Source organism: Vulpes vulpes, chromosome 14 (assembly GCF_048418805.1).
Source record: "Vulpes vulpes isolate BD-2025 chromosome 14, VulVul3, whole genome shotgun sequence".
Classification (NCBI taxonomy): Eukaryota; Metazoa; Chordata; class Mammalia; order Carnivora; family Canidae; genus Vulpes; species Vulpes vulpes.
In genome coordinates this window covers 122,852,446-122,878,002 of record NC_132793.1, presented here as the reverse complement: position 1 = coordinate 122,878,002, position 25,557 = coordinate 122,852,446, and the positions used below count along the sequence as shown (strand labels likewise).

The following is a 25,557-nucleotide window of genomic DNA, read 5'->3' as shown; positions in this document are numbered from 1 at the left end:
TTCTCTGTTCAGTAATGTCCGTTATCTATTGTTTCCTTCGGCTAGCCTTGGCTTGCTCTTCTTTCTTATTGTCTTTTTATTTAAAATTAATTAGCCAACATATAGAACATCATTAGCTTCAGATGTAGAGTTCAGTAGTTCATCAGTTGCATATAACACACAGTGCTCATCACATCACATGCCCTCCAATGTATCCATCACCCAGTTACTCTATCCTGCCTCCCCTCTAGCAAGCCTTTCCCATAGTAAATAGTCTCATGTTTTGTTTCCCTCTGATTTCTTCCCATTCTGTTTCCCTCCTTTCCCCTATGATTCTTTCTGCTGTTTCTTATATTCTTCATATGAGTGAAACCATATGATAATTGTCTCTTTCTCTAATTGACTTATTTTGCTCAGCATAATACCCTCCAGTTCTATCAACATCAGTGTAAATGGTAAGATTTCATCCTTTCTGATGGCTCAATAATAAGTATTCCTGTGTGTGTGTGTGTGTGTGTGTGTGTGTGTGTGTGTGTGTGTATCTCACATTCTCTTTATCCATTCCTCTGTTGATGGACATCTCGGCTCTTTCCAGTCTGGCTATTATGGACATTGCTGCTATGAATGTTGGGGCATAGGTGCCCCTTCAGGTCACTACATTTATATCTTTGGGGTAGATACCTAGTAGTGCAATCGCTGGGTCTTAGGGTAGGTAGCTCTATTTTTAATTTCTTGAGGAACCTCCATACTGCTTTTCCAGAGTGGCTGCACCAATTTGCATCCCCACCAACAGTAAGAGAGTTCCCCTTTCTCCACATCCTTGCCAACATTTGTTGTTTCCTGACTTGTTAATTTTAGCCATTCTGACTGATGTAAGGTACTATCTCATTGTGGTTTTGATTTGTATTTCCCTGATGCCGAGTTATGTGGAGCATTTTTTCATGTGTCTTGGCCATTTGTATGACTTCTTCAGAGAAATGTCTGTTCATGTCTTCTGCCCATTTCTTGACTGGATTATTTGGTTTTTGGGTGTTGAGTTTAAGTTCTTTATAGATCTTGGATGCTAGCCTTTTATCTGATATGTCATTTGCAATTATCTGATATGTCATTTGCAAATTATCTTCTACTCCATTGGTTGCCTTTTAGTTTTGTTGACTATGTCTTTTGCTGTGCAAAAGCTTTTTATCTTGATGAAGTCTCAATAGGTCATTTTTGCTTTTGGACTCCCTTGCCTTTGGAGTCATGTCTAGCAAGAAGTTTCTGTCTGTGTTCTCCTCTAGGATTTTGATCGATTTCTGTCTCACATTTAAGTCTTTCATCCATTTTGAGTTTATCTTTGTGTATAGTATAAGAAAATGGTCCAGTTTCATTCTTCTACATGTGACTGTCCAATTTTCCCAACATCATTTGTTGAAGAGACCTTTTTTCTCCTGGGTATTCTTTCCTGCTTTGTCGAAAAATAATTGACCACAGAGTTGAGGGTCCATTTCTGGGTTCTCTATTCTGTTCCATTGATATAGATGTCTGTTTTTATGCTAGTACCATACTTTTCTGATGATTACAGCTTTGTAATATAGTTGGAAGTCTGACATTGTAAGACTTGTAATGCCACTGGCTTTGGTTTTCTTCTTCAAAATTCCTCTCATATTTGGGATCTTTTCTGATTCCATAGGATTATTTATTCCACCTCTGTGAAAAAAGTTGATGGTATTTTGACAGGGATTGCACTGAATTTATTGATTGTTTTGTATAACTAGACATTTTAACAATATTTATTCTTCCAATTCATGACCATGGAATGTTTTTTTTTTTTTCATTTCCTTTTGTCTTCCTCAACCTCTGTTGTTTTAAGGTAGATTATTGGTTTGAGATCTTTTTAATATAGGTGTTATAGCTAAAATTTAAGTACTATTGTAACTGCATCCTGTAAGTTTTGGTATCTTGTGTCTTTGTATCAAAGTATTTTAAGTACTATTGTAACTGCATCCTGTAAGTTTTGGTATCTTGTGTCTTTGTCTCAAAGTATTTTTTTAATTTCCCTTGTGATTTCTTCTTTGACTCCTTGGTTAGGAGAATATTGATTTCCATATATTTATGAATTTCCCGAATTTCTGTAATGCTGATTTTTAATGTCATTGCCTTATGTTCAGAGAACATACTTTATATCATTTAAATCCATCTTAGTTTACTGAGGGTTGTTTTATGATCTAATAAATGTCCTCTCCTGGCCAAGGTTTTATGTTTACTTAAGAATGTATATACTATTGTTGGTAGACTCCTCTATAAATATTATATCTAGTTAGTTTATAATATTGTTCCAGTCTTCTACTTTTTAATTGACCTTCCTATTCATTCTTCTCTTTATTGAATGTGAAATATTTAAGGCTCCAACTATTATAGTTGAATTGTCTGTTTTTCCCTTCACTTCTGTCTGTTGTACTTAATATATTTTTCAGCTATTAGTTGTATTACATTTATAATTGTTATATCTTCCTGATGGATTGACTCTTTTATCATTATAAAATGTCCCTCTTTATCTCTAGTTACATTTTGTTTTAAAATCTCTTGTCTGAGATCAGTAGTCATGTGAGCTTTCTTATGGTTACTGCTTGCATGATATATATCTTTTCCATCCTTTTGAATCCAAAGTGTCTTCACCAATAAAAATTAATTTAAAAAAAAGTGTCTTGCCTATAGACTGCATATAGCTGGATCTTGTTTTTGATCTAGTCTGACAATCTATGCCACTGATTGGATTGATACATTCACACTTAATATAGTTTGGATTATATCTGTTATTTGACTTCTTTTCTCTCCTATATCTTTTGTGTTCCTCTATTTCTTTTACTTTTTTGCTTTATGTTAATTCCTTTAATACTTTTTCACTATATTTGAGTTATTGCTTCATAGTTATCTTAAGACACATCGTATTAGAATCTACTTATAATTTATACCAACTTAATTCTAGTGAGCTATAGAAGGATTACTCCTTTAGAGCTCTCTGCCCTTTTTGTGCTATTGCTATATATATAACCTCTATATATGTTTTGAATCTAATTATATTGTTATAATTATTTTATATAATTTTAGGTAATTTAAAGAGGAAAGAAGAGCTGGTATATATTTATAGCTCTTGTTATATTAGCCTTTATATTTACCATTTGTTTCTCTTCATTGGTTCTGAATCAGACCTTTCCTCAGGTATGTCTTTAGATATGTTCAAACAGTGTCAGCCAAAAGGATGGACAATAGGCTCTGTGAATGATTGTCAGTCCATGCATGGCACCGCTAAGAGTTAGCACTCACATTGCAGGTTTGTGTTTTTGGCAATTTATTAGTAGATGACCAAAAATGTCTTGTTCTAATAATCTCAGTAATTTACAGTTTTATCAAATTAAAGTTTCTGTGATGGTGAAGTGGTCTGTATCTGTGCTTTCCAACATGAGAGTGAGCAGCCACATGTGGCTATGGAGTATTTGGATTAATTTTAATTTCTATTTAATTTTAAATAGCCACAGCTACAGGCTTTCATTTGGGACACTGAAGTTATCATCTCAGGTGGTCTGTTCCTTGATATTGTGATTAAACTTTATAAGGTAGATCAAAGGGAAGAACTTCCCCCCCAAAAAAAAAAAATATGTGATAGTTTCATTTATTATATAACTTAGATCTTGAGGGAGGCAGGATGGTGGAATGGTAGGGGTCCTCATTTCATCTGCCCCCCTAAATTTAGCTAAATAACTTTCAAACCATCCTGATCACCTATGAATTTAATCTAGGATGTAATGAACAAACAGCTGGAATCCTACAAATAGAAAAGTGACCGCTTCTTCCAGGGTAGAAGTGTGGAGAAGAGAGGCAGAGGGGATATATTGGGAGATGAGACTTCTATCTTTATCAGCCATCTAAAAATTCAAACTCAGATTGACAGAGATCTGATACAAACACACCCCTGCAGGGCCATGGCCAAGAGATGAGAAGTAAACAAAGTCCCTGAGATCTGCTTGGGGCACAATTACTGGACGCATGCTCTGTGCTTGCATCTCACTGAATGCCAAACAGCCAGTAGGGAGAGGTTCTTTTTCTGCTTGTGGGAAACAAAGGAAATCTTCAAAGCTATAATCGGAAACATTTACCTTATGCAGAACAGCCTTGAGTAAAGGGAATGAAACACACATTGCTCTTCACAGCAGATTTTTCAAAGAGTGTGCTTCTAAATGTCTTTACAGACTCTCAGAATCTTCCCTCATAGTCTTTGAAGTAAGGAGATAGAAGATCCTATTATCCTCACTTCTCATTAAAGCATACCACCTTTCATTGTTTCCAATACATGGTTTTCAGGCATATATTGATGAAAGCCAAACTGCTTTCAGATGAAAGAGACATAAACAAAATCCCCGTGGGATAAAGCATCATAACAAGATTGTTTTAGGTTTTAAATTTTTTGCAAGAAAGTTCCATGTTTCCCGTTAGGTCGGTATATGTTAATGGCTGTTGTCATTTTCCCACCTCATATTAAGATACACAGTAATATCATACACTTTTTGTCTCAAATAATGTGATAACCATATCCCAGGTGCTTCCAAACACTTTTTTTTTGAAATCCTGTTACCGTTTCAATGTAATGAAAGCCTGCCCTGCAAAGCCTCTGACATTTAACATTTCATTTTCTCTGGGGCCATGTCAACAGTATAATAAGGAACAAAAGAAATTATAATGTTCATCCCTAGCCTATCATGGGATAAAAAAAAAATAGATTTGAAGAGATCTTAAACATAATTTTCCCTCTCAAGGGAAAACATGTTGCAAAGAGAAAAGTTAAAAGTCACATCAGCTTAACATTGTAAAAAAGAATAAAGCCCACAGGTAAATGAAGTTTTCCTGCAGATAAATTAACGCTGCCTCATCTGTTGGTTCCCAGGTCATAGATCTCTACTGGGGCATTGATGAAGATGAATGGGACAGCCCAGAGCTCCAGAAGACTCGCATGAAGCTGCTGGAGGATTGTTTGAAAACTTCTGCAGGTCCATGTTTTGTTGTGGGTATAAAAAAACTAATGCTTTATATGAAATTGTAGATGACTGTGAGAATTGTTGTTGATTTGTGATTTTTTAAGGGACTTTTAATTATTTTGAATGAGGAAAAACTACTGGCTTTTCTGTGTCTATTTAAAACCTTTCAACTGTCTCCTTGCCCTCAATGTGTGAGAACAAAACCTTCAGCTTTCCATAAGAAGCACTGCAAATTAACGGTGAATAATTTGAAGTGGTAATCGAAGGGATGACTGGGGTTTGACAACCATTGCCGCAACACCTTGTGATCTGCAGGAAGGATGACCGTGTCAGCATAGAGTCCCTACCCTGTGTAACATGTTCCATCATAGTGTATCCATGTCTTGACGCTAGGGATTTTGGCAATTTTGTAACACACTGACTGAAACATGGTTAAAGTAAACCAATATATGAGGTCAAGTCCACCAATAGAAAAGGAAGAAAAAAAATGTATCTTTGGAGTGATTTTCAGCTAGGTGTTCATTAAAAGCTACAAATTAACAAATTTTTCAAGTGAAACATTGTTTTTGAAAGAATATCCACTTTTCTATGTAAACGCAGTGATAGTAAGAAAAGTAGGTCATTCTATAGCAGGTGATTGTGTAACATCACTGCCTTAATTTAGCTTAAGAAAGAACCTTACCCTGAATCCAAAAAGATTCTAGCAATGGATAAGGAAGTTGCTCCTCTCAACACAGGATGTTCTGAGGCTGATAGATGAGTGTTAAAATTACTAGTGAATGCTTCGAAGAAATTATCATACCATTAAAAGCTAAGTTGGCTTAATGTAGCAACAAGAGTTTTTCATATTTATTTGTGTATCTATTTATATTCAGCTCCACCTAGGATTAGGAAGACAGATGCTATCAGAAATCTGACCAGTTGATAGGGAAGTTCTTACTGAGGATAATAAAGTGCATAAAAGCTCTGTAACATTTTTAGTATCAGTATATGAATTATTCACTTATTTGCCAACTACTTATTAAATGCTGCTGTGCCAGGAATTGCACTTAGTGCTGGGGTTATGGTAGGTTGACCCATACGAAATGGTTATTTTGTGTGCCACTTAGGACTTAACCTTAGATTTGAATTAAGAAGATAAAACCCCTGCCCTTTAGAGCTTGTTCGCATTCTTCAGTAGGGTCAAAGGGAGAGGGCAGGCAAAAATGAAGGAAATAAGCAAAGTCACAAGTACCATGGAAAAGAATACAAAAAAGAGGGAGAAGAGGGAACACCCATGAGGAGAGAGAGTTGTTATTTTCAATAGAGTAGTTGGAGAAGGCCTTACTGATAAGGTAAGGAATATCCATGAGGGGAGCTAAGAAGAGGGATAAGAAAGGACCAGGTAGATTTCCAGATCAGAACATTCCAGAGAGAGGAGTTGGGACCATGGTTGGCATGTACAGGGAACAGTAGGAGCAAGAGGGGTGAAGAGGCCGTAGATTTTGATTTCAATGACCTGAGAAGCCAGAGTGTTTTGAGCAGAGGACTGAAGTGATCTGATGTATTTTAAGGCCTACCATGGCTGCCAGGTATAGGTTAGAGGGCAGGACATGGAGCCTCCTTAGAATGCTAATAAGGTTGGAAGCCCAAAAAAAACACATGGCTTGGAGGATTGAAGAATGGGCATGTAAAAACTGTGTCCTAGGGTCTGTACAGAACAGAAAGTCCTGAAAGCCATGTTAGATATCTGAGGTTCTATGGCAGGGGAATTAAGACTTTTTATGTGGATCTTCAGAGGACAGAACAGGGCCCAACAGATGGAAAGTACATGGAGACAGGCTCAGCACTAGGTGAAGAAATTGGAAGATACAGCATTCACTGCTTTTGAGATCACAGATCCCTGGGTTCTGACATTTCATAGCTGCGTGACAGTGGAGGAGTTTCTTTATTACCCTAAGTCTCAGTCTCTTGATCTGTGAACTAAAGATGATGATGATAGTCATCTAGCTCCTGGGGTCATTTTGAAGATGAAATAAAACTCCAGAGCACTTTTGCAGAGTCTCACCTCCACAGTCCACAGTAAGTATTAGTTTTGAAGGATAACAGTGATGACAGGTAACAGCTATCTAAAGATGAAATCACCTGGCCCAAATTGTAATGGATGCATCACCAAGAAAGTTGTCATCAAAGGAGAGAATACAAAGCAGTCTGGTAGAGGGGTAGCAGAAGAGATTCAGACTGTGGAAGAGAAGTGAGACCGGGTTCCCTGATGCTTGGAAAGCCACATTTGGGAGGTGTGGCCTGGGGAGTCACAGTTGTAATGCTCTCCACAGCTCTATCCTGATCCAGCCTCAAAAATTCAGGAATGGGAGAGACATTCTCCCTCATTTTATCCCCCTGGGGCATGTCCTACTGAAACTAACAAAAATGAGTCATAGCCATTAATTCTAAAATGTATTGGTAAGGGAGTGAGTAAAGACTGAAGATTTCAGCAGATTCTGAGAGTAAAGGTTAAGTACTAGAACATCAGGGACAACCTCACTAAGTGTAAACAAATGATTTATCCCTCCTCCTGCTCCCTAAAACATGTGAAACCCAGGGCAACCATGTCTTCTGTGGAGACAGCTAGGATTCTTCACCCCAGTGATCCTAAATCAGGCAAGACTTACCTCACAGCTTATGGGAAATGGTACCTCTTTTCCAGCCTTTTTGCTTGTAACTATGGCAGCAGCAGGTGTCTAGGTGTCCCTTCTGAGTTCCACTTTCCTCGCCCGGTGCTCCATTGTGGTACTTCTAGAAGTTGTGATGACCCCTGTGGATGCAAAGCATGGCATATTATTTTCCCTAATGCTAACGTTTTTGGCAAGGAAATTCACTACTGCTGAATGAAAGTTTTTGTATTTTCAAAGGCTTTACAAGTATTAACTCTACATTAGGTACAAATGAATTAAGTACCCAGAGAACTGAGGCCCAGAGGGAACTTGGATTTAAATGTTACATGTGCTTGGCTCTTTCCAACTTCCTTTCCTACAAGTTGTGCTTTGGGATATGGCCCAAGGCCCTGGCATCACACGGGCTGTGCCCACCCATCCAGGATTGCTGTCTCATACAGCTGTCTGTGCACTGGTCTTTGATCCCAAGGATAGAATGGAGTAAGGTGCCTATACGCAGGTCCAGTTCCACCCTCAGAGAATTAACTCAGGAGACAGGTCATACTGAGAAAACAAACATCATTTTCTTGTAGGTAAGGCACCCACAGTGAGGAAAAACCAAGAAGTTTTATTTCACAACCTGAATTGGAGCCCTGGTTCTGACAGGGAGGTTAACTAGCCTCACCATGCTTTAATTATCACCTCCATAAAATGGGGAAATAATATAAGTAAATGTTGAATGAATATCAGAGGTTTATAGGAGCCAGATGTGATATGAGTTCTTTATAAAGGGCTACACAACCATTAGTTATTAGTATGTTGTGATTTAAATTATTTTAAAATGAGAATAAAATGTTTTTACTCATAATGGACATTTCTGTGATATTGGATATTTTCCCTTTGAAATTGATGATGATAGTCCACATATAGAAAACACTAAGACTTGATTCACACCATCAGATATTAAAGTCAAATATTAAAGGGGTTTTGAGTATATTCTTTACAAACATTGTAAAATATGGAGTGTATATTCATTTGCTAGATAGGAATTTGCTGGAATTTATTTAGACCTTCATCTGCACCCAAGGAAGGATTTTGACCAGGACTGCCCTTAACAAGAAGACAGCTTACAGTTGAGTACAGAGTCATTATAGCAGAGAACTGCCTCAGTCCCTCCCCACCAAAGTATGGAAAGGTTAACAGAATCTTCCCCATCAACCTGTCCTATCCACTTAATCCATGAAAATTCCTTATGAAGTGGGAGAGGAATATTGTCTTTTGAAGAGAGCAGAGTTCTCTCATCCCCGTCCCTCTTCATGATGTGTGTTTATGGAGAGGGTTTTCTTATCATCCTTCCAATTTGAAGAACCCAAAAAGAATTGCTTGTGATATCTGAGCATTAACCCTGGACCTTAGGTGAAGTCCTGTCTTTTGGCCCAAGTTGGTATAAAGCAGCCGCTCTCCTGGCTTGAAGAACTGGGAGTTTGAAAAGCTTCCTTATAGAATTAGGGGAGCTGTCCCCCAAGTATGTAGGGGCCGTGGGGGATGCAAACAGCATCTCACTACATTGCCCCACTCCAGAGTGGATGATGTAAAGATTTACTGGAGGAAAGGCACTGGCAGACTACCCGAGGGGGGTCACCCCAGGCCCATGCGGGGAGCCAGTTCAGGGAGTTCTGGGTGCTACTGGAAGGTAAGAGGAGATACCAGGTAAGAGGAGATTCCAGAACTTCACATTCAAAGGGTCATTCCCTATCTCTTAATGTCGGGACAAAGAGAATGCTGCCTGTGGTATGCTTTGTCAACTCCTAGAAGTCTCAGGAAACCACAGCCCATACAGCATCTTCTTTAGGATACCATATATACACAGACATAATTTGTTAGCATTGGATAGAGAAGCAGCTGAGACCAAAAGAATGGGACTACTGCCATCATTCTTACCTGAGTGTAAGGGGACGCCAAACCAGACTTCCATCCCTCACCCCTGCATTCACATCATCAGTGGTCCAGATGGTCCAGACAGAGAACAGAGAGCAGGACACACTCTTGCCTGCCACAGGCAGCTCCTGGCAGCTGCACTGTAGACGATGCACAAAGTGGGAAGAAGGGAGCTCAGAGACATTTTCAACTGAGCTAAATTTCAAGCCAGAAATATGAAAACAGAAAGAGTTGGACTGAGAAATCTATCCATTATTGAGAAATTTTTTAACTTTTACCACTAAGCAGGGAAGTTAAGATGAAACAAAGCAAGGTCCATAGCTGTTACTGGTAAAAATGAAACACTTCCATATTTGTACATCCCTGAGGGACACTATTGAATGAAACCTAAAGCATAAAGATCAGTTCTTTATCACCTGTGTCCCCACTTGCCTTCAAAATTAAATTATGCTGCCTTAATGGTTCAAATTCAGTTTGGTTGAAGTGATTTTCAGTTAGGGAAAACTGTACAGTGAGAGTTCAGAAATTATTGAATTTGACAAAATGTGTTCTTATGACAGTTTAGCTTCGAAAAATATCCACATTCCAGCAGATGATTGATTTACCATTTTAGGTATACTAAATTAAACATGAAAAAATAATACAAGTGCTTAGTCTTGGTGTGTACTTTAATAAAATATTAGGGTTTTTATATGATTTAGTTCTCATACTTGTATGTGTTGGTTTACTAACCAAAATGTATTAAAAATAGAAAAACAGTCATTGATTTGAACTGGAAAATCATTAAAATTAATCTAAGTTTTTTAAGTCCTTTCTTTAAAACATTAAATAAAAATTCATCTAAAACCTTAAGACTCTATAAAATTAAGCTTGTCCATTTGAAATCAACTAACTCAGTAGCTCTAAAATAGGTTCCAATTAGGTTCCAGTGGTAAATTGCCTCATCATCACCAAAGGAATGTTACAGTGGGCAAACACTGAAAATTATTATTGAAAAGACAATTGTTTTGGTAGAATCCAAGAAAGCCCTTTCATTCATTTGTGCTAATTATATATATGTTTAAGCCACTGTTTCACAGTTCATATGGTATGATATGTTTTGTGTGGTAAAAGAAATTATGGTAAAAAGAGTTATAGAGAAAGGAAAGTGAAAGAGCAATCAATCTTTGTGTAACCTGGTAAGAAAAAATGTTCTTTGAAAACTGTAATCCAAAGGACTTATGCTTCTGAGTAGAATTTCAACAACTTAAAAAACTATAAACATTCTATTTATAGAGAGGTAATAGAGCTATGAAGACATAGATGATTAGGCAAGCTAATTTCCGGAGAGAAAAGCCCTTTCTTGGTGAGCTGGTTTTATACACGGAGGAGCCCCAAAGTCTCAGCAGTCTTCTCCATGAGACACGTGCTGATCAGTGGGTAGGTAGGATGGAAAAGCAGTGGGAAGTCTTCTTCCACAATCTCTTGGTGTTTAGGAGACAGAGTCCACTAAAACCTAACATGATTATTCAAACTGTGCCACTGACACATTTTAATTCAACTAAAACTACAACCTAGGTGTTACCCAATTCAAATACTGATGAAACTAATTCATTAGCCTTTTACCTTGCCAGTCTAACATAAGAAGAGGGATCTATAAATATCAGTTCTTAAAAATACAATGCCCAGACAAAAATAGACACATAGATAAATGGAATAGAGAACCCAAAAATAAACCACACTTATATAGTCAATTAATCTATGACAAAGGAGCCAAGAATATACAATGGGGAAATGATGGTCTCTTCAACAAATGGTGCCTGGAAAACTGAACAGTCTTCTTTACACCATACACAAAAACATCAAAATGGATTAAAGACCTACAGTGAGGCCTGAAACCCTAAAACTCCTAGAAGAAACATACGCAGTAATCTTTTGGACATCAAACTTAGCAACATTTTTTCTAGATATGTCCCCTCAGGCAAGGAAAACAAAATAAAAAATAAACTGTTGGTACTATACCAAAATAAAAAGGTTTTGTACAGCAAAGGAAATGATCAACAAAACAAGATGACCAAGATGATAGAGTTGGCAGGGAAAAGCTCTTAAATAACTATTTGAAATATTAATGAAAATAGAGAAAAAGATAGGTAAAATAAATGAGAAGATTGATAATTTCAACAAAGAAATGGAATCTATAAAAATACAAAAGAATCAGATGGATATTTTAGAATTAAAATATACAGTATCTGAAAGTTAAAACTTAATTGATAGGCTTAATAGTAGACTCAATACAGTAGATGACTAGATTAGCGAACCCAAAGGGATGTCAATAAAAAAAATATCCAAATTGGGGGTGCCTGCAATGGCTCAGTCAATTAAGCATCTGCCTTCAGCCCAGGTCATGATCTCAGGGTCCTGGCATCAAGCCCCATGTCTGGCTCCCTGCTCAGCAAGGAGTGTACTTCTCCCTCCCTCTGCCTCTGGCCCTCCACCCTACTTGTGTTCTCTCTTGCTCGCTCGCTCTCAAATAAGTAAAATAAAAATAAAAAATCCAAATTGAAGCACAGATTTTCTTTAAAGAGTAGAGAAGACAGAATGAAGTAGAAGCAATAGGTGAGGCACAAATCATCTCACATAAGTATAATTGGAGTTCCAGAAAAAGAAACAGGACATGAAAGAAATAACAAGTGAGAATTTTCCAAAAACTATTTGAAGACATCAACTCGCACAGGTTCAAGGAGTCAGTAAACCCCAAGCAAAACAATTGCACCTGAGCACTTTGCAGTAAGCTACTTAAAAGCAAAAAAAAAAAAAAAAAAAAAAAAAAAAAAAAAAAAAAACCTTAAAGCCCATCAGAGAATTGTCAAAAGACAATTAAATGACATCTTTAAGGAGCTAAAACTAAAAAAAAAAAAAAAAAACAGCCGAGTTAGATTGGTCTACCTAGTGGAAGTATCCTGCAAAAGCAAAACTGAAACAAAGATGTTTCCAGACAAAAACAGAAAGACTTTGTCATCAGCTCATCCACACTTGAAGAAAAACTAGAAGATGGTTTCAAAAGCCTTAGAGAAAATGACCACAGAGAGAAAATTGAATACATAAGAAGAAATCAAGAGCACTGAAAAGGATAAGGTGAAAGGCTATTGAGTGTTAAGCAACAGTAATAATGCTGTGTAGAGACTGCAACTTACAAGGAAGGAGAGGTAAGACCAAAATTTTTGCTCAAAGGGCAAAAGGGACAAATGTAGTCTAACCACTTTTGAAGGTGGTCTTGCATTATTTGGGAAGTGATAAAAGTAAAAATGAAAGTTGATTTGTAATAAGTCAAGGATGAATATTTTACCTATATGTACAAGAACCGCTACACAAGGCTGCAAAATGATATACAAATTCCATGTAAGGAAATCAATAGAATAACTCCTTTAAAAGAAGACTGGAAAAGAAGAATAAAGAATGGGTACAATAAACAGAAAGATGATAGCCTTCAACCCAACTATTTCATTAAATGTAAACAGACTAAACACTCCAAATAAAATACAATTCAAATATGTGCTGTGCACTAACCAAAAGAAAGTTTTATCAATGCCACACAGTAAGCTTTAAGCTAAGAAGATAAAGGGACATTTCATAATGATAAAAAGTTCAACTCATTGAAAAGATATAGTAGGGGTGCCTGGGTGGCTAAGTCAGTGAGGCATCTAACTCTTGATTTCAGCTCAGATCATGATGTCAGGGTTGTGGAATTAAGCCCCACATCAGGCTCCATGTCAGTTCTCTCTTCCTCTTCCTCTGCCCCTCCCCCCACACTCATATTCTCACTCACTCAGAAAAAACAAAAGCTATAATATTCCTATATTTATAACCAACTCTTTGAGGACCCTCCACACAGTTTTCCAGAGTGGCTACACCAGTTCACATTCCCACCAACAGTGCAGGAGGGTTCCCCTTTCTCCACATCCTCTCCAACATTTGGGGTTTCCTGCCTTGTTAATTTTCCCCATTCTCACGGGGTGAGGTGGTATCTCATTGTGGTTTTGATTTGTATTTCCCTGATGGCAAGTGATGCAGAGCATTTTCTCATGTGCATGTTGGCCATGTCTATGTCTTCCTCTGTGAGATTTCTCTTCATGTCTTTTGCCCATTTCATGATTGGATTGTTTCTTTCTTTGGTGTTGAGTTTAATAAGTTCTTTATAGATCTTGGAAACTAGTCCTTTATCTGATACGTCATTTGCAAATATCTTCTCCCATTCTGTAGGTTGTCTTTGAGTTTTGTTGACTGTTTCTTTTGCTGTGCAAAAGCTTCTTATTGTGATCTATTAATAATGGCATTCAATCTAAAAAAACCCACAATGTATTAACTTAAAAAAAATTTTATTGCTAAAAAATGCTAACCAAAATCTGAGCTTTCACCAAGTCATAATCTTTTTGCTGGTGCTGTTTGATAGCATTCTACACCAGTACAACTTGTTGAAAATTGGAGCTAAAGTAAAACTGATTTTTTTTTTTAAAAAATATATTCATTTACCAAAGTATTCCTTCATACAAAGCAATATATTTGGTCAGCCGAGGTGGCTCAGCAGTTGAGCGTCTGCCTTCGGCTCAGGGAATGATCCTGGAGTCCCGGTATCGAGTCCTACATCGGGCTCCCTGCATGGAGCCTGCTTCTCCCTCTGCCTGTGTCTCTGCCTCTCTCTCTCTCTCTCTCTTTGTCTGTCTTTCATGAATACATAAAATCTTTAAAAAAAAAAATGGAGTTAATCCTCTCAAACCCTGCCAGTGCTTCACCAACTTACTTTATGCCCTATTCTAAACTTTTTGTTGTCATTTCAGTAATCTTCACAGAATCTTCACCAGAAGATTCCATCTCAGGAAACTACCTTTTTTGCCCATCGATAAGAAGCAACTTGTCATCTGTTCAAATTTTATCATGGCCTTAAAGCACTTCAGTTCTATCTTCTTCAGGCTCTAACTCTGTATTTCTTGCTCTTTCTACCACATCTTTAGTGACTTCCTCCACTGAAGTCTTGAACCTCTCAAAGTCATCCATGAGGATTGGAATCACTTCTTCCAAATTCCTATTAGTGTTCTTTTATTTATATATACACTTATATTTCATTTTTCCATGAATCACAAATATTCTTAGTGGCACCTAGAACCATGAATCCTTTCCAGAAAGCTTTCAATTTACTTTACCAGACCCACCAGAAGAATCACTGTCTATTCCACCTACAGCTTTATAAAATGTATTTCTTTAATAAGACCTGAAAGTTGAAATAACCCCTTGATCCACAGGCTGCAGAATGCTTGTGTTAGCAGGCAGGAAAATCACATTAATCTCATTGTCCGCCTCCATCAGAGCTCTTGGGTGACCAGGTGGATGATCAGTGAACAGTCAAATTTTCAAAGAAATCTTTCTGAGCAATAGGTCTTAATGGTGGGCTTATTCAGTAAACCATGTTGTTAACTGATGTGCTGTCATCCAGGCTTGGTTGTTCCATTGACAGAACATAGGCAGAATAGATTTAGCACAATCCTTGAGGGCCCTAGGATTTTTGAAATCGTAAATGAGCACTGGCCTCAACTTCAAGTCACCAGCTCTATTAGCCCCTAACAAGAGAATGAGCCTGTCCTTTCTCTGAAGCCAGCCACTAACTTCTCTCTAGCTATGAAACGCCCAGATGGCATCTTCTTCCAAGAGACACTGTTTTGTCTACACTGAAGATCTGCTTTAGTGTAGCCACCCTTGTTAATTATCTTGCCCAGATCTTCTGGGTAACTTGCTAGAGCTTGTACATGAGCACATGCTTCTTCACCTTGTACTCTCCCGTTACAGAGATGGCCTCTCTCCCTAAACCTCATGAGCCACCCTCTGCTTAGCTTCAGATTTTCCTTCTGAGCTGCTTCACCTCTCTCAGCCTTCGCAGAATCGAAGAGACTTAGGGCCTTGCACTGGATTGGGCTCTGGGTTGGGGGAATGCTGTGGCCAGTGTGATCTTCTATCCAGAGAGGCATTCTCCCTGTCAGCAATAGGTCTTACCATTTTTTATCACTCATGTGTTCACTCAGGTAGCACCTTTACTTTCCTTCCAGAACTTTTTTCCTTTGTATTCACCATTTGACTAGCTGGTCCAAGAGGCCTAGCTTTTGGCATGCATCCCTCACTAAGCTTAATGATTAGCTTTTGATTTAAAGTGAGAGACGTGTGACTCGCTCTTTTTCACTTGAACACCTGGAGGCCACGGCAAAGATATTAATCAGCCTCATTTCAATATTATCGTGTCTCAGAGAATAGGGAGACCCAAGGACAGGGAGGGACAGAGAACGGCCTATTGGTAGAGCAGTTGGAAGACACACAACACTTACCAACTGAATTAACTGTCCTCGGTGGGTAGGGTTTGTGGCCCCCCCAAAACAATTAGAGTAGTAAGATCACAGATCATCCTAACAAATACAGTAATGAAAAATTTTGAAATATTTCAAGAACTAACCAAAATGTGACACAGAGTCACAAAAAGCGAGCAAATGCCATTAGAAAAAGTGTGCCAAGAGACTTGTTTAATGCAGGGTTGCCCTAAACCTTCAATTTATAGAAAACACAATTTTCTGCAAAGTGTGATACGGTAAGGTATGCCTGTATAGAAAGAAAAGCTTGGGTTGCAAAAAAAAAAAAAAAAAAAAAAAAAAGACATAAAAGCTTGACAGAACTGAAAGATAAATAGTTGGAGACTCTTATAAACTCCTTTTGGGGATTTGAGTTAACGAGCAGGAAACAATCAGTAAGTACATGGATCTGACAGATAGGACCCACAATGACCTAACTGACATTTATATTGTAGTTGTTACAACCAATAACTACAGAATATAGCTCTTTTCAGTTACACATAGAATATTTGCTAAAGGATAATGTGTGATTCGTCCACATGGTAGGTAATAACACAAGTCAACAAATTTCCAAGGATTGAAATTACAGTAAATGTGGGCCCTGACCTCAGTGGAATTAAAAATAAAAATAAAAAATCACCAGAAGATAAAGATAACTGCAGAAACTCCAAATATGTGGAAGTTAAGCAGCAGAGTTCTAAATAACCATGGGTGAAAGAAGAAATATCACAAGGGAAATTTTAAAATATTCTTAACCAACTAAAATGAGAACAACATATCTAAATGTGCTTGGTTCAGCTAAAGCAGTGCTTTAGGAGGAAATGCATAGTTTCCAACGTGTATATTAGAAAAGAAGAGCGTTTGGCAATTAATGACTTAATTGTCCATCACAAAGAAGCTCGATAAAAGGAAAATTAAACCTGAGGAAATTTAAAAAAAAGAGGTACACTCATCAGAATGCAGCAACTTTTAATGCAAAGATTCTCAGTACCATTTGCACCTCTAAAGATGAAAGGATGATGAGATTCCAGAACTGGAAAGAGCCTTGTGATCATCACATAGGTAAGGGTAAAAAAAAAAAAAAAATCCTATGTTTTAAACACAGGTAGAAATTGAGACCCAAAGAAATGAAGGCATCCTGAGCTCCTAAAATATGCCAGATTCTGTGCTGAGCACTATACTATTTCTTATCCTAACCTGTTGTTACTGTTGGTTTTCCAGCTCTGAGGCAGAAGCCATTTCTTTAAGTTGCCTGAAGTCTTGAGACTAGTAAGAGATGGAGGCAGGATTCCAACCTAGGTCTTCAATTCGAAAGCCCATACATACACCCGTGCTCTTCCTACAAGACCCTAAATGGTTACCTGGCAGCCCTTTCTCCCAGTATATTTCTTCTCAAGCTGTAAAAGCCCAGGAATTGGAGGTGCCTGCATGGCTCAGTCAGTTAAGGTGCCTGACTCTTGGTTTCGGCTCAGGTCTTGATCTCAGAGGGTCAGGAGATCGAGCCCTGTGTGGGCTCTGGGCTCAGCGCAGTCTGCTTGGATTCTCTCTCCCTCTTTCTCTGCTCCTCCTCACCTCTCCTCTCTAAAAAAAAATAATAATAAATCCTTAAGGAACAAAAATAACACAGGAATTGTACCATAATGCTCTGTTTAAGTTTTGTGGGGTTCTTTCACACACGGTTGAATGAGTTAGATAAAATAATCATTGCTCTAGTTGCACTATGCTTTTCTCCAGTGGGGAATGTAGCTGTTTTGCCCAAGGATTTATTATGGGTGCTTAAGCTAACCATGAAATTCTGTAATAAACTTTGACTTTTTAATCTAATTTCCCTGGACAGAGGAACTTGAAGCTGCCAAAATCTGTGTTTGCAAATGCCATACATGCAAATTGTGAAAACAGCATAAAGATTTCTCAGATTTTTTTTTCATGCCTTACACCTACCCAGTATCTATTTACTCACAGTGCAAGATCCAGGTCTGCTGTACCAAACCAACCTATAGCCCTCATGCAGCTCTGGAAGTGCACAGAGTTGCTCAATAAAATAAAACAACAAACCTCCTGGAGTACCTGTCATGTGTAAGACTCTATGCTAAGTTCTCTAATGAATATCTGAATGTTCTGTGCTCAGAGATACAAAAAATAAAGAATAGACTGTCAGTGTCCTCCTAAGCCCCAACTAAACAGAGAAGCAGATGTGTATGCAGGTGAACATGATCCGGTTTGACAAATGCATCAACATAGTGCTAGACAAGTAGTATGGGAGCAAAAGGGAGAAAATGACTTGTTCTGACTCTGTGGTCAGAAAAAGCCTGCAAAGGAAGTGATATTAGCACAGAAGCCAGAAGGACTAAGAGCCTTCCATCTCTAGATCTAGTGCAGGGAATGTGAGGGTGCCGTGATTATCCAGAGACCCAACAGTTCCTGAATGTAGTTAGAATCCAGGCATCGTGACAGAGCATGGAGGAATGTGAGGCAAGAAATGGAGTTTGAGGCCAGGCCTTATGAGTAAGTCTCAGCTTATGCTTGTTCGCAGTGAGGGGGACCTTCTCTTCAGATAGCTAACTCTGGAGGTAGTGTTGTGAAGAAGCTAGAGACTGCGGAGCCCAGCTCATGTCATGCAGGTGACATTATCCAGGTAAAAGTCTATCTGGTGTGGTGAGAGGGAAAATAGAGAGGTGGGCATAGATTAGAGGCATTTAAGTTGTAGAACTGATGTCAGGATGCTTGGGTGGCTCAATTGGTTAAGCAATCGGACTCTTGATTTTGGCTCAGATCGTGATCTTAGGGTTATGAGATTGAGCGCCTCGAGTCAGGCTCCACACTCAGCACAAATCTGCTTGAGATTCCCTCTCCTTCTGCCTACACGCCGCCCCCCCCCCCCAAATCCCCTGCTCATGCATGCTCTTTCTGTCTTAGAAAAAAAAGAATAGAGTTGATGTTGACTGTTTAAATGGGGGGCGGGGAGTGAAGAAGGAGGATGCATATGTTAATACCTAGGGCTTATGCTAATACTCAGGGCTCTTCCATCCATTCCACCATCATAGACCCTTAAATTACACACAGAAACACACATCATAGAATAACCTATGCAATCCAACTTTATGAATTATTTGCTGAATATAAAATCTATATTAACCAGCAAGAGTATATAATATTTGTTAAATTGCAGTCTGTTTTCATCCTGATTCTTTTCTATCTTAGACAATATGTGAGGGGAGTAAAACCAGTAACCAAAAATGAATAAGGAGCATGTTGAATCACAAAATCAGTGTAGACCTTCAGAATTCTATGAACACTTCTAGTATTGGTTTTTACCTTTCTTCTCTCAAGTATCAGGAAAGGAGCAATTTTTTGAACATCTATTATGGGTCAAATGCAAAGAAAACTCTGGCAGTGGAGGTCAAAGCAGGTGCTCTCCTAGCTTGGAAATATGCACAAACATGGGACAGCCCTGTGGCACCTCTCTGTTCTATGGCCCCTTCTTTGTCCTCAGCCGTCCACAGCAGCCCCTGCAATACCAAGAGGTCCTTCCCTTCTTCTTGTTCTTTCTCTTCTTTCTTTAGCACCTGAGGTGCTGGGGGAAGTGCAGGTCTGGTTATAGAAACATCACTGCTCCTCCTCCCCTTCCTGCTTTGCTATAATATGTTGAAAAACCATCTTCACAGCCATTCTGCATAACAACTGAATGGCTTGAGGCAATTTAAATATTTCAGCATTTTTATTTATTTACATATAACATCTCTGATTATGGATGAGGTATGGCTTTAACTTTTCATATTAACTTAGAGAGAAAGAATCTCTGCTTATTTTTACTTAGTTTAGCATTTACACATCATTTGTATAAAAAAAAAAAAGGCATGTGAATGCTTGAGGTTTTCCAAACCTGTCGTTAAGTTCAGCGTTTCTTTTTTTTTTTTAATTTAAGATTTTATTTATTTATTCACAAGAGACACAGAGAGACAGAGACATAACATAAGCAGAGGGAGAAGCAGGCTCCCTGTGGGGAACCCGATGCGGGACTCGATCCCAGGACCGGAGCCAAAGGCAGATGCTCAACCACTGAGCCACCCAGGTGCCCCAAGTTCAGAATTTCTGAACTAGAGTCCAATACTCGTATACCACTATCAATATTATACATAATTTAAAAGTTATCTTTTCATGCTGTGAATTAACCATGGTGCTTTTTTTAACTATAGAAATATTTTCTTGCCCAAACATGGGTGTGGGCTTGTGGATTTTTACCTGGCTTTGTAAGAGGCAGCTGAGTAAGCATATGGAAGAGGCTTTGAATTGAATTATATCCCTGAGAAAATGGATATTAATTGGTCTCCAACTTGAACCAGTTATAATTACAGAGGCGACTCTGACTAACCAAAGGGAAGTGATTGCATCTTAATTGCCTACAACAGACTCAATGAAGTACTAGACTCAACTTTTTCCAAAATGGAGAAGTATAGAAAGAATCTGTCTATATTAGTCATTATATCCATCTCTATACATTATTTCTTCAAGACAGGAATAATAATGAGACTAGAGCTTAATTATAAAATGTTCAGCCCAGCCTTAATTTTTAGTAGATTTATAACTGTGGTTCTGTTTGTTTGGGTTATTGCTTTTTAAAAAAAAAAAAAAGATTCTATTTATTGATGAGAGACAGAGCACAAGCCACGGGGGGAGGGGCAGAGTCAGGATCATGACCTGAGCCAAAAGCAGAGGCTTAATGAACTGAGCCTCCCAGGCACCCCTAGATTTGAAACTGTGTTGTCTAGTGTGAACACACCCACAGATTTAAGTGATGTTTGGTTTTTAGTCTGCCTATAGGAACCTGTACAGTGTAAGATGAAGGTCTTGCTACCAACACGGACCCCCATACGTTCTTTTAAGTTTAAGTTTAAGTTAAGTTTAGTTAAGTTAAGTTAAGTTTAAGTTTAAGTTTAAGTTTAAGTTAAATTAGGTTTAAGTTTAAGTTAAGTTAAGTTAAGTTAAGTTTAAGTTTAAGTTAAGTTTAAGTTTAAGTTTTAAGTTTAAGATGGAAAGCTTTTGCCATTAATTTTTATCAATGCTATGATAATGATCTCTGCTTTTATTCTAACTAAATGTGTCGAAGTTTCTCAGGAAATTAGGCAAGAGGCTTCCCTTTTCTCACTTTATTGTGTATAATCAATAATTATGGTTGACACAGACTGGCTTGTGTTTACTAGAGGGTACCAGGTGTCTCTCACCTAGCTCTCCTTTTTTAGCATTACAAACCAATCAACTGAATTTATGTTCCATCTTTTTGTTCCCCTGGAGAAAACGTTAAAATATGTACTGATATTCTATCTCCTTTTGTCCCATAGTGCAGAATAATTTTTCCTTTCTCAAAAGTTTTTGTAATGCAAAGAAATGAATTCTTACAATGGAAAACTTTTTGTATTTTTAACAATGGCTTTCTAGAATGAAGCAGAACCGTATTCATGGTAATAACAAAGTGTGAGGACAAAAATGCAGTAAGTTTTAAGGAGTCAAAAGTCATTTCTATTTCTTAAAATATTGTTTTTAGTAAGAAAATTAATAGTTCATAGTATATTGAAAATATATACAGTGAAATCACTTCACATCATTGTTAGGTGCAATTAAACTAAGTTTTATCTTAATCTTAATAATAGTACATTTAATAACTATTTAGGTCTTATCTTACTACCTAATTATCTCTACCTCAACACTTATTTAAACTAAACACACATCTTTTAAAAATGTCCAGATTATATTTAGAGACTTTTGAACCTATGTAAACATGTAAACATTAGCAGGACACTTACTCAGGCTGTACTGGGAGTACAGTATGAGGATTAATTCACTTTCTCTTCCCAGTAATTTATGAGGAAGTTGCCATTGTTACATCCACCGTACAGATGGGGTAACCCGGGGCTGAAAGGCTCCCTGGCCTGCAAGCATGCACTGCTAGTTAAGCAACGATGCAGGACACAGGCTCACTTGGTCTGGTCTGGGCTTTACACAGGAGCCACTCTACAGTCTTGCTCCTCAGTTTGTGTTTACTCAGCTTTTGTTTCCCCTGAATTAAGATGTGTTCATTCCAACCTACAAAGTCCTCTTTATCCATGTGTCTCAAATTCTCAAATTCCCCTTGGAGCATAGTCATCTACTAGTGACACCTTTTCTGTATGCCTATAGCTCATCTGTATCAAGGTTAAGGAAGAGTATTCGCTACTTGCACCCTTCTCAGCATCCCACTCCATACTTCTCCTTCTATTTTAAGGCGCATTCATGTGCCATTGTGCTGTGCAGCGCAGAAAGCTCATCGTTTCTAAGTGTGATTAGTCTGCATTTCTTTATTTCCCATAGAAGCCATCATCCCGCCAATCCTTGGCAAGAAAATGAATGAAAGCATGCAGACTTACGTCATGAATTCTGTCCGGCTGTCCCAGCTATACAGTGAACTAGAATGAACTAGGCCAGAAGGCAAAGATAAAAATGCTGAAACCTAGAGGGAATCAAGGAGGAAATTCAACGAGTTAGAAGACATATAGAGCTAAGTAAAGAATCATAAAATGTGGATAATAAATAACGATAGTAGCAAACATTTACTTGGCATTATTTATGTGGTTATATATAGTAGTTTGTGTAACCTCATGACAGCAGTAATAAGGTAGGTGCTATTATCCTCATTATAAAGATAAGGAAATAAGCATACAGAGTTGTGATGTGACTCTGAGGTTCATAGTCTTAATTGCTCTAAACATGTCTCCTGCCACTTGGTAGGAGATCCTTCATTCTGACCTCACCATCTTCCCTTTAGCATCAAAATCCAGGATGCATTTACAGCTTTCCAGAAAGGTCATCACAGTTCAGTGAGCAAAAATTCAAGAACTGCAAATCATTATCAACAAGGAACATTATAGGGATGCCTGGGTGGCTCAGTAGGCGTCTGCCTTTGGCTCAGGTCATGATCCCAGGGTCCTGGGATCAAGTCCCACATCAGGCTCCCTGAAGGGAGCCTGCTTCTCCCTCTGCCTATGTCTCTGTGTGTGTGTCTCTCTCTCATGAATAAATAAATAAAATCTTTAAAAAAAACCAACAAGAACAACAAAAAACAAGGAACGTGTTAGAGTTTTGGTAGCTTATTGTAATTAGGCATAGATATTCCCAATAAAGCAGCTGCTGATTGGAAATACCTTAGTAGCACTGCATCCTGAGAATTTTAAATATTCATATACCCCATCACTGAAGACACTTAGAGAATAAGCAACAATGATAGGTAGAAGATCAGCTCAATCTGCTAAATGCCTATTAGACACCAGTTTCTGAATTAGGAGAGAGGTCTTCAGTTTGTCCTCCAGCAACAGATAGAGAGGAAGAATTGACCAACACTCAAAAACAAGAACAAGAGAGCAAGCCATATTCAACATCAAGTTTGGGGGGAAAAGCTTTTTTGAAAAAGATCATATGGACTTGGAAAAAGGTAATATATTCGAAAATGATTTTCTCCAAGAAACAAAAGACTAGAAAATATATTGGCACCCAGTAGCTTGCCAAGCACTCTCTTGAGGCTGAAAATTGTATATTTACATTATTTACAGAATAATGTAAAAAAGAAAACACAGCTAAATGGTAGAGAATGGGTGACTTGCAAGGAAAACAAAGAGTAGAATTAATGTAAAAATCAAGTGGTGTTGCAGAGGATAAATATACTTTCTTGATATGCAGAAGAAAAAATGATAAGACATCCAAGGAAAAATAGCAGAGTGTGGACTCCAACCCTAGAAGTACAGGGGTTTTCAGGGAAGAAAACAGTAGGGTCAGAAACAATAATCAGAGACGTAATTGAAAGAAAAAATCTACACAAATGATTTTGACTAGGAGTAAAGACATAGACCTTTGACAAAGCTAACAAAATAGAGCAAATACATAGAAGCAAAATTAGAAATAAAAAAGGTGTTTTGGCCACAAATATAGAAATAATAATAGCAATGCTACTAACAGAGTGCTAGGAGCCATTAATCTAAGAATTATATATATATAACATTTTAAACATCCATATCATAAGAAAACTTAAAATACTATGTAAAACCCAATGCTGAAAGTTTCAAAGCTGAACAATATGAACACTTCCCTGAGAAGTATTAATTACCAAAACAGATTCAAGATGACTTGGACAAACTGGTAGTTGTAAAAGAAATTGACAGTCGATCAAAGCTTAAGTTTCAAAAATAAGCTTCCCTTTGCTTCCAAAAAGTGGGGGAAAAAAAAGTGGTCTTACCTGTGTCTTATAAGCTTTCAAGGAACATGTTCTCGTGCAAATCATTCCATTGTGAAGAAATAAATGCAAAAGCCATCCTGTTCACTTTTCAAACTAGCATAGCCATGACCCCAAACCTCAGAACATAAAAATTAATGCCCCTTATTAATTTTAATTTAGATCCAAGAATTCTTTATAAGTTACTAAATTAAAAAGTTTAGAAAAGTATCTACAAAAAAAAGTATCATCATACTGAATTATCCAAGAAATGTAAAGTGATGAGAAAGCCCATTACATTAATAAGTGAATCAATGCAAAAATGTTCATTGATGCTAAATAAAGCATTTAATAAAATTCAAGACCCATTTCTAACTAGTCATGAATTCCATAAATCCACCAATAGGAAGATTCTCCCTTTATATTTTAAGAGTATCATATGTTAATAACCAGCTTTACAGCACCTGGGTGGCTCAGTGGTTGAGCGTCGGCCTTTGGCTCAGGTCATGATCCTGGGATTCGGGTATCAAATCCTGCATCGGGCTCCCCACAGGGAGCCTGCTTCTCCCTCTGCCTATGTCTCTGCATCTCTCTGTATGTGTCTCTCATGAATAAATAAATAAAATCTTTAAAAAAAAATAAATAACCAGCTTTGTGATTACTAGGAATGCCTGTTACAAAATCAATGCTTTTTTTATGGGAATTTGCCAATGATTATAAAAAAAGAAAATAGAAAAGTCCCCCATAATCTCACCATCCAGAGATACCATTAATATTTTAACTAATATTTTTAATATGTGCCGGGCCCTATTCCGACTGTCTGCATGAGTTTTAATTATAAGTGTCTTCTGCCACAGGTATTATTTTTGTAATCCCCACTTTCCTGATGAAAAGTACACACTTAGAAAAGTTGTGTACTTTACCCAGCGTTGCCAATCAAGCAGTCACGTAGTGAGGTATGAACTCCGGGAGTATTACTCTAGAATTCACTCACCTAATCCATTGCCTTATAACTGTCTCTTCAGAGACATTTTTTCCCAACATTTTATCATAAGCCTTTTTAGTGATATGTTTGAGAATTATGACTTTAATAACTGTAGAATATTTTAGCATATGACTGAACTGTTGTGTAATTAAAAATTGCCTGTTTTTAATTATATAGGTCCTTTCTGTTTCTTATTATAAGTATTAATGCATTTAACATTTTCATATAAATTCAAACTGCTTAATTTTTTCTTTAAGGATAAACTTCAAGATGCATAATTACTGGGCCAAAGGTCATTAATATTTGTGAACCATCATGATTTTTTGCTTGTTTTCCAGAGAGAATTTGCAATTTGTACTCCTACCCAGAGAAGCTGAGCATACTCACCTAATCAGCTCTAAATACTACC

The 25,557-nt window shown here is 37.6% G+C and overlaps 1 protein-coding gene across 3 annotated transcripts in view; it reads left to right on the top strand.

The window, feature by feature from the left end:
• NWD2 (NACHT and WD repeat domain containing 2) overlaps positions 1-25,557 on the top strand; it is a 174,063-nt gene that overhangs the window by 79,800 nt on the left and 68,706 nt on the right. For 2 of the 3 annotated variants that reach the window (XR_011997212.1, XM_072737906.1), the window contains exon 3: positions 4,901-5,017. Coding sequence is in view for 1 of the 3 variants with exons in the window: in XM_072737906.1 (XP_072594007.1) it covers positions 4,901-5,017 (117 nt within the window). In the remaining 2 variants the exon portion in view is untranslated. The remainder of the gene's footprint in view (positions 1-4,900; positions 5,018-25,557) is intronic. The other variant, XM_072737907.1, reaches the window with a different exon arrangement.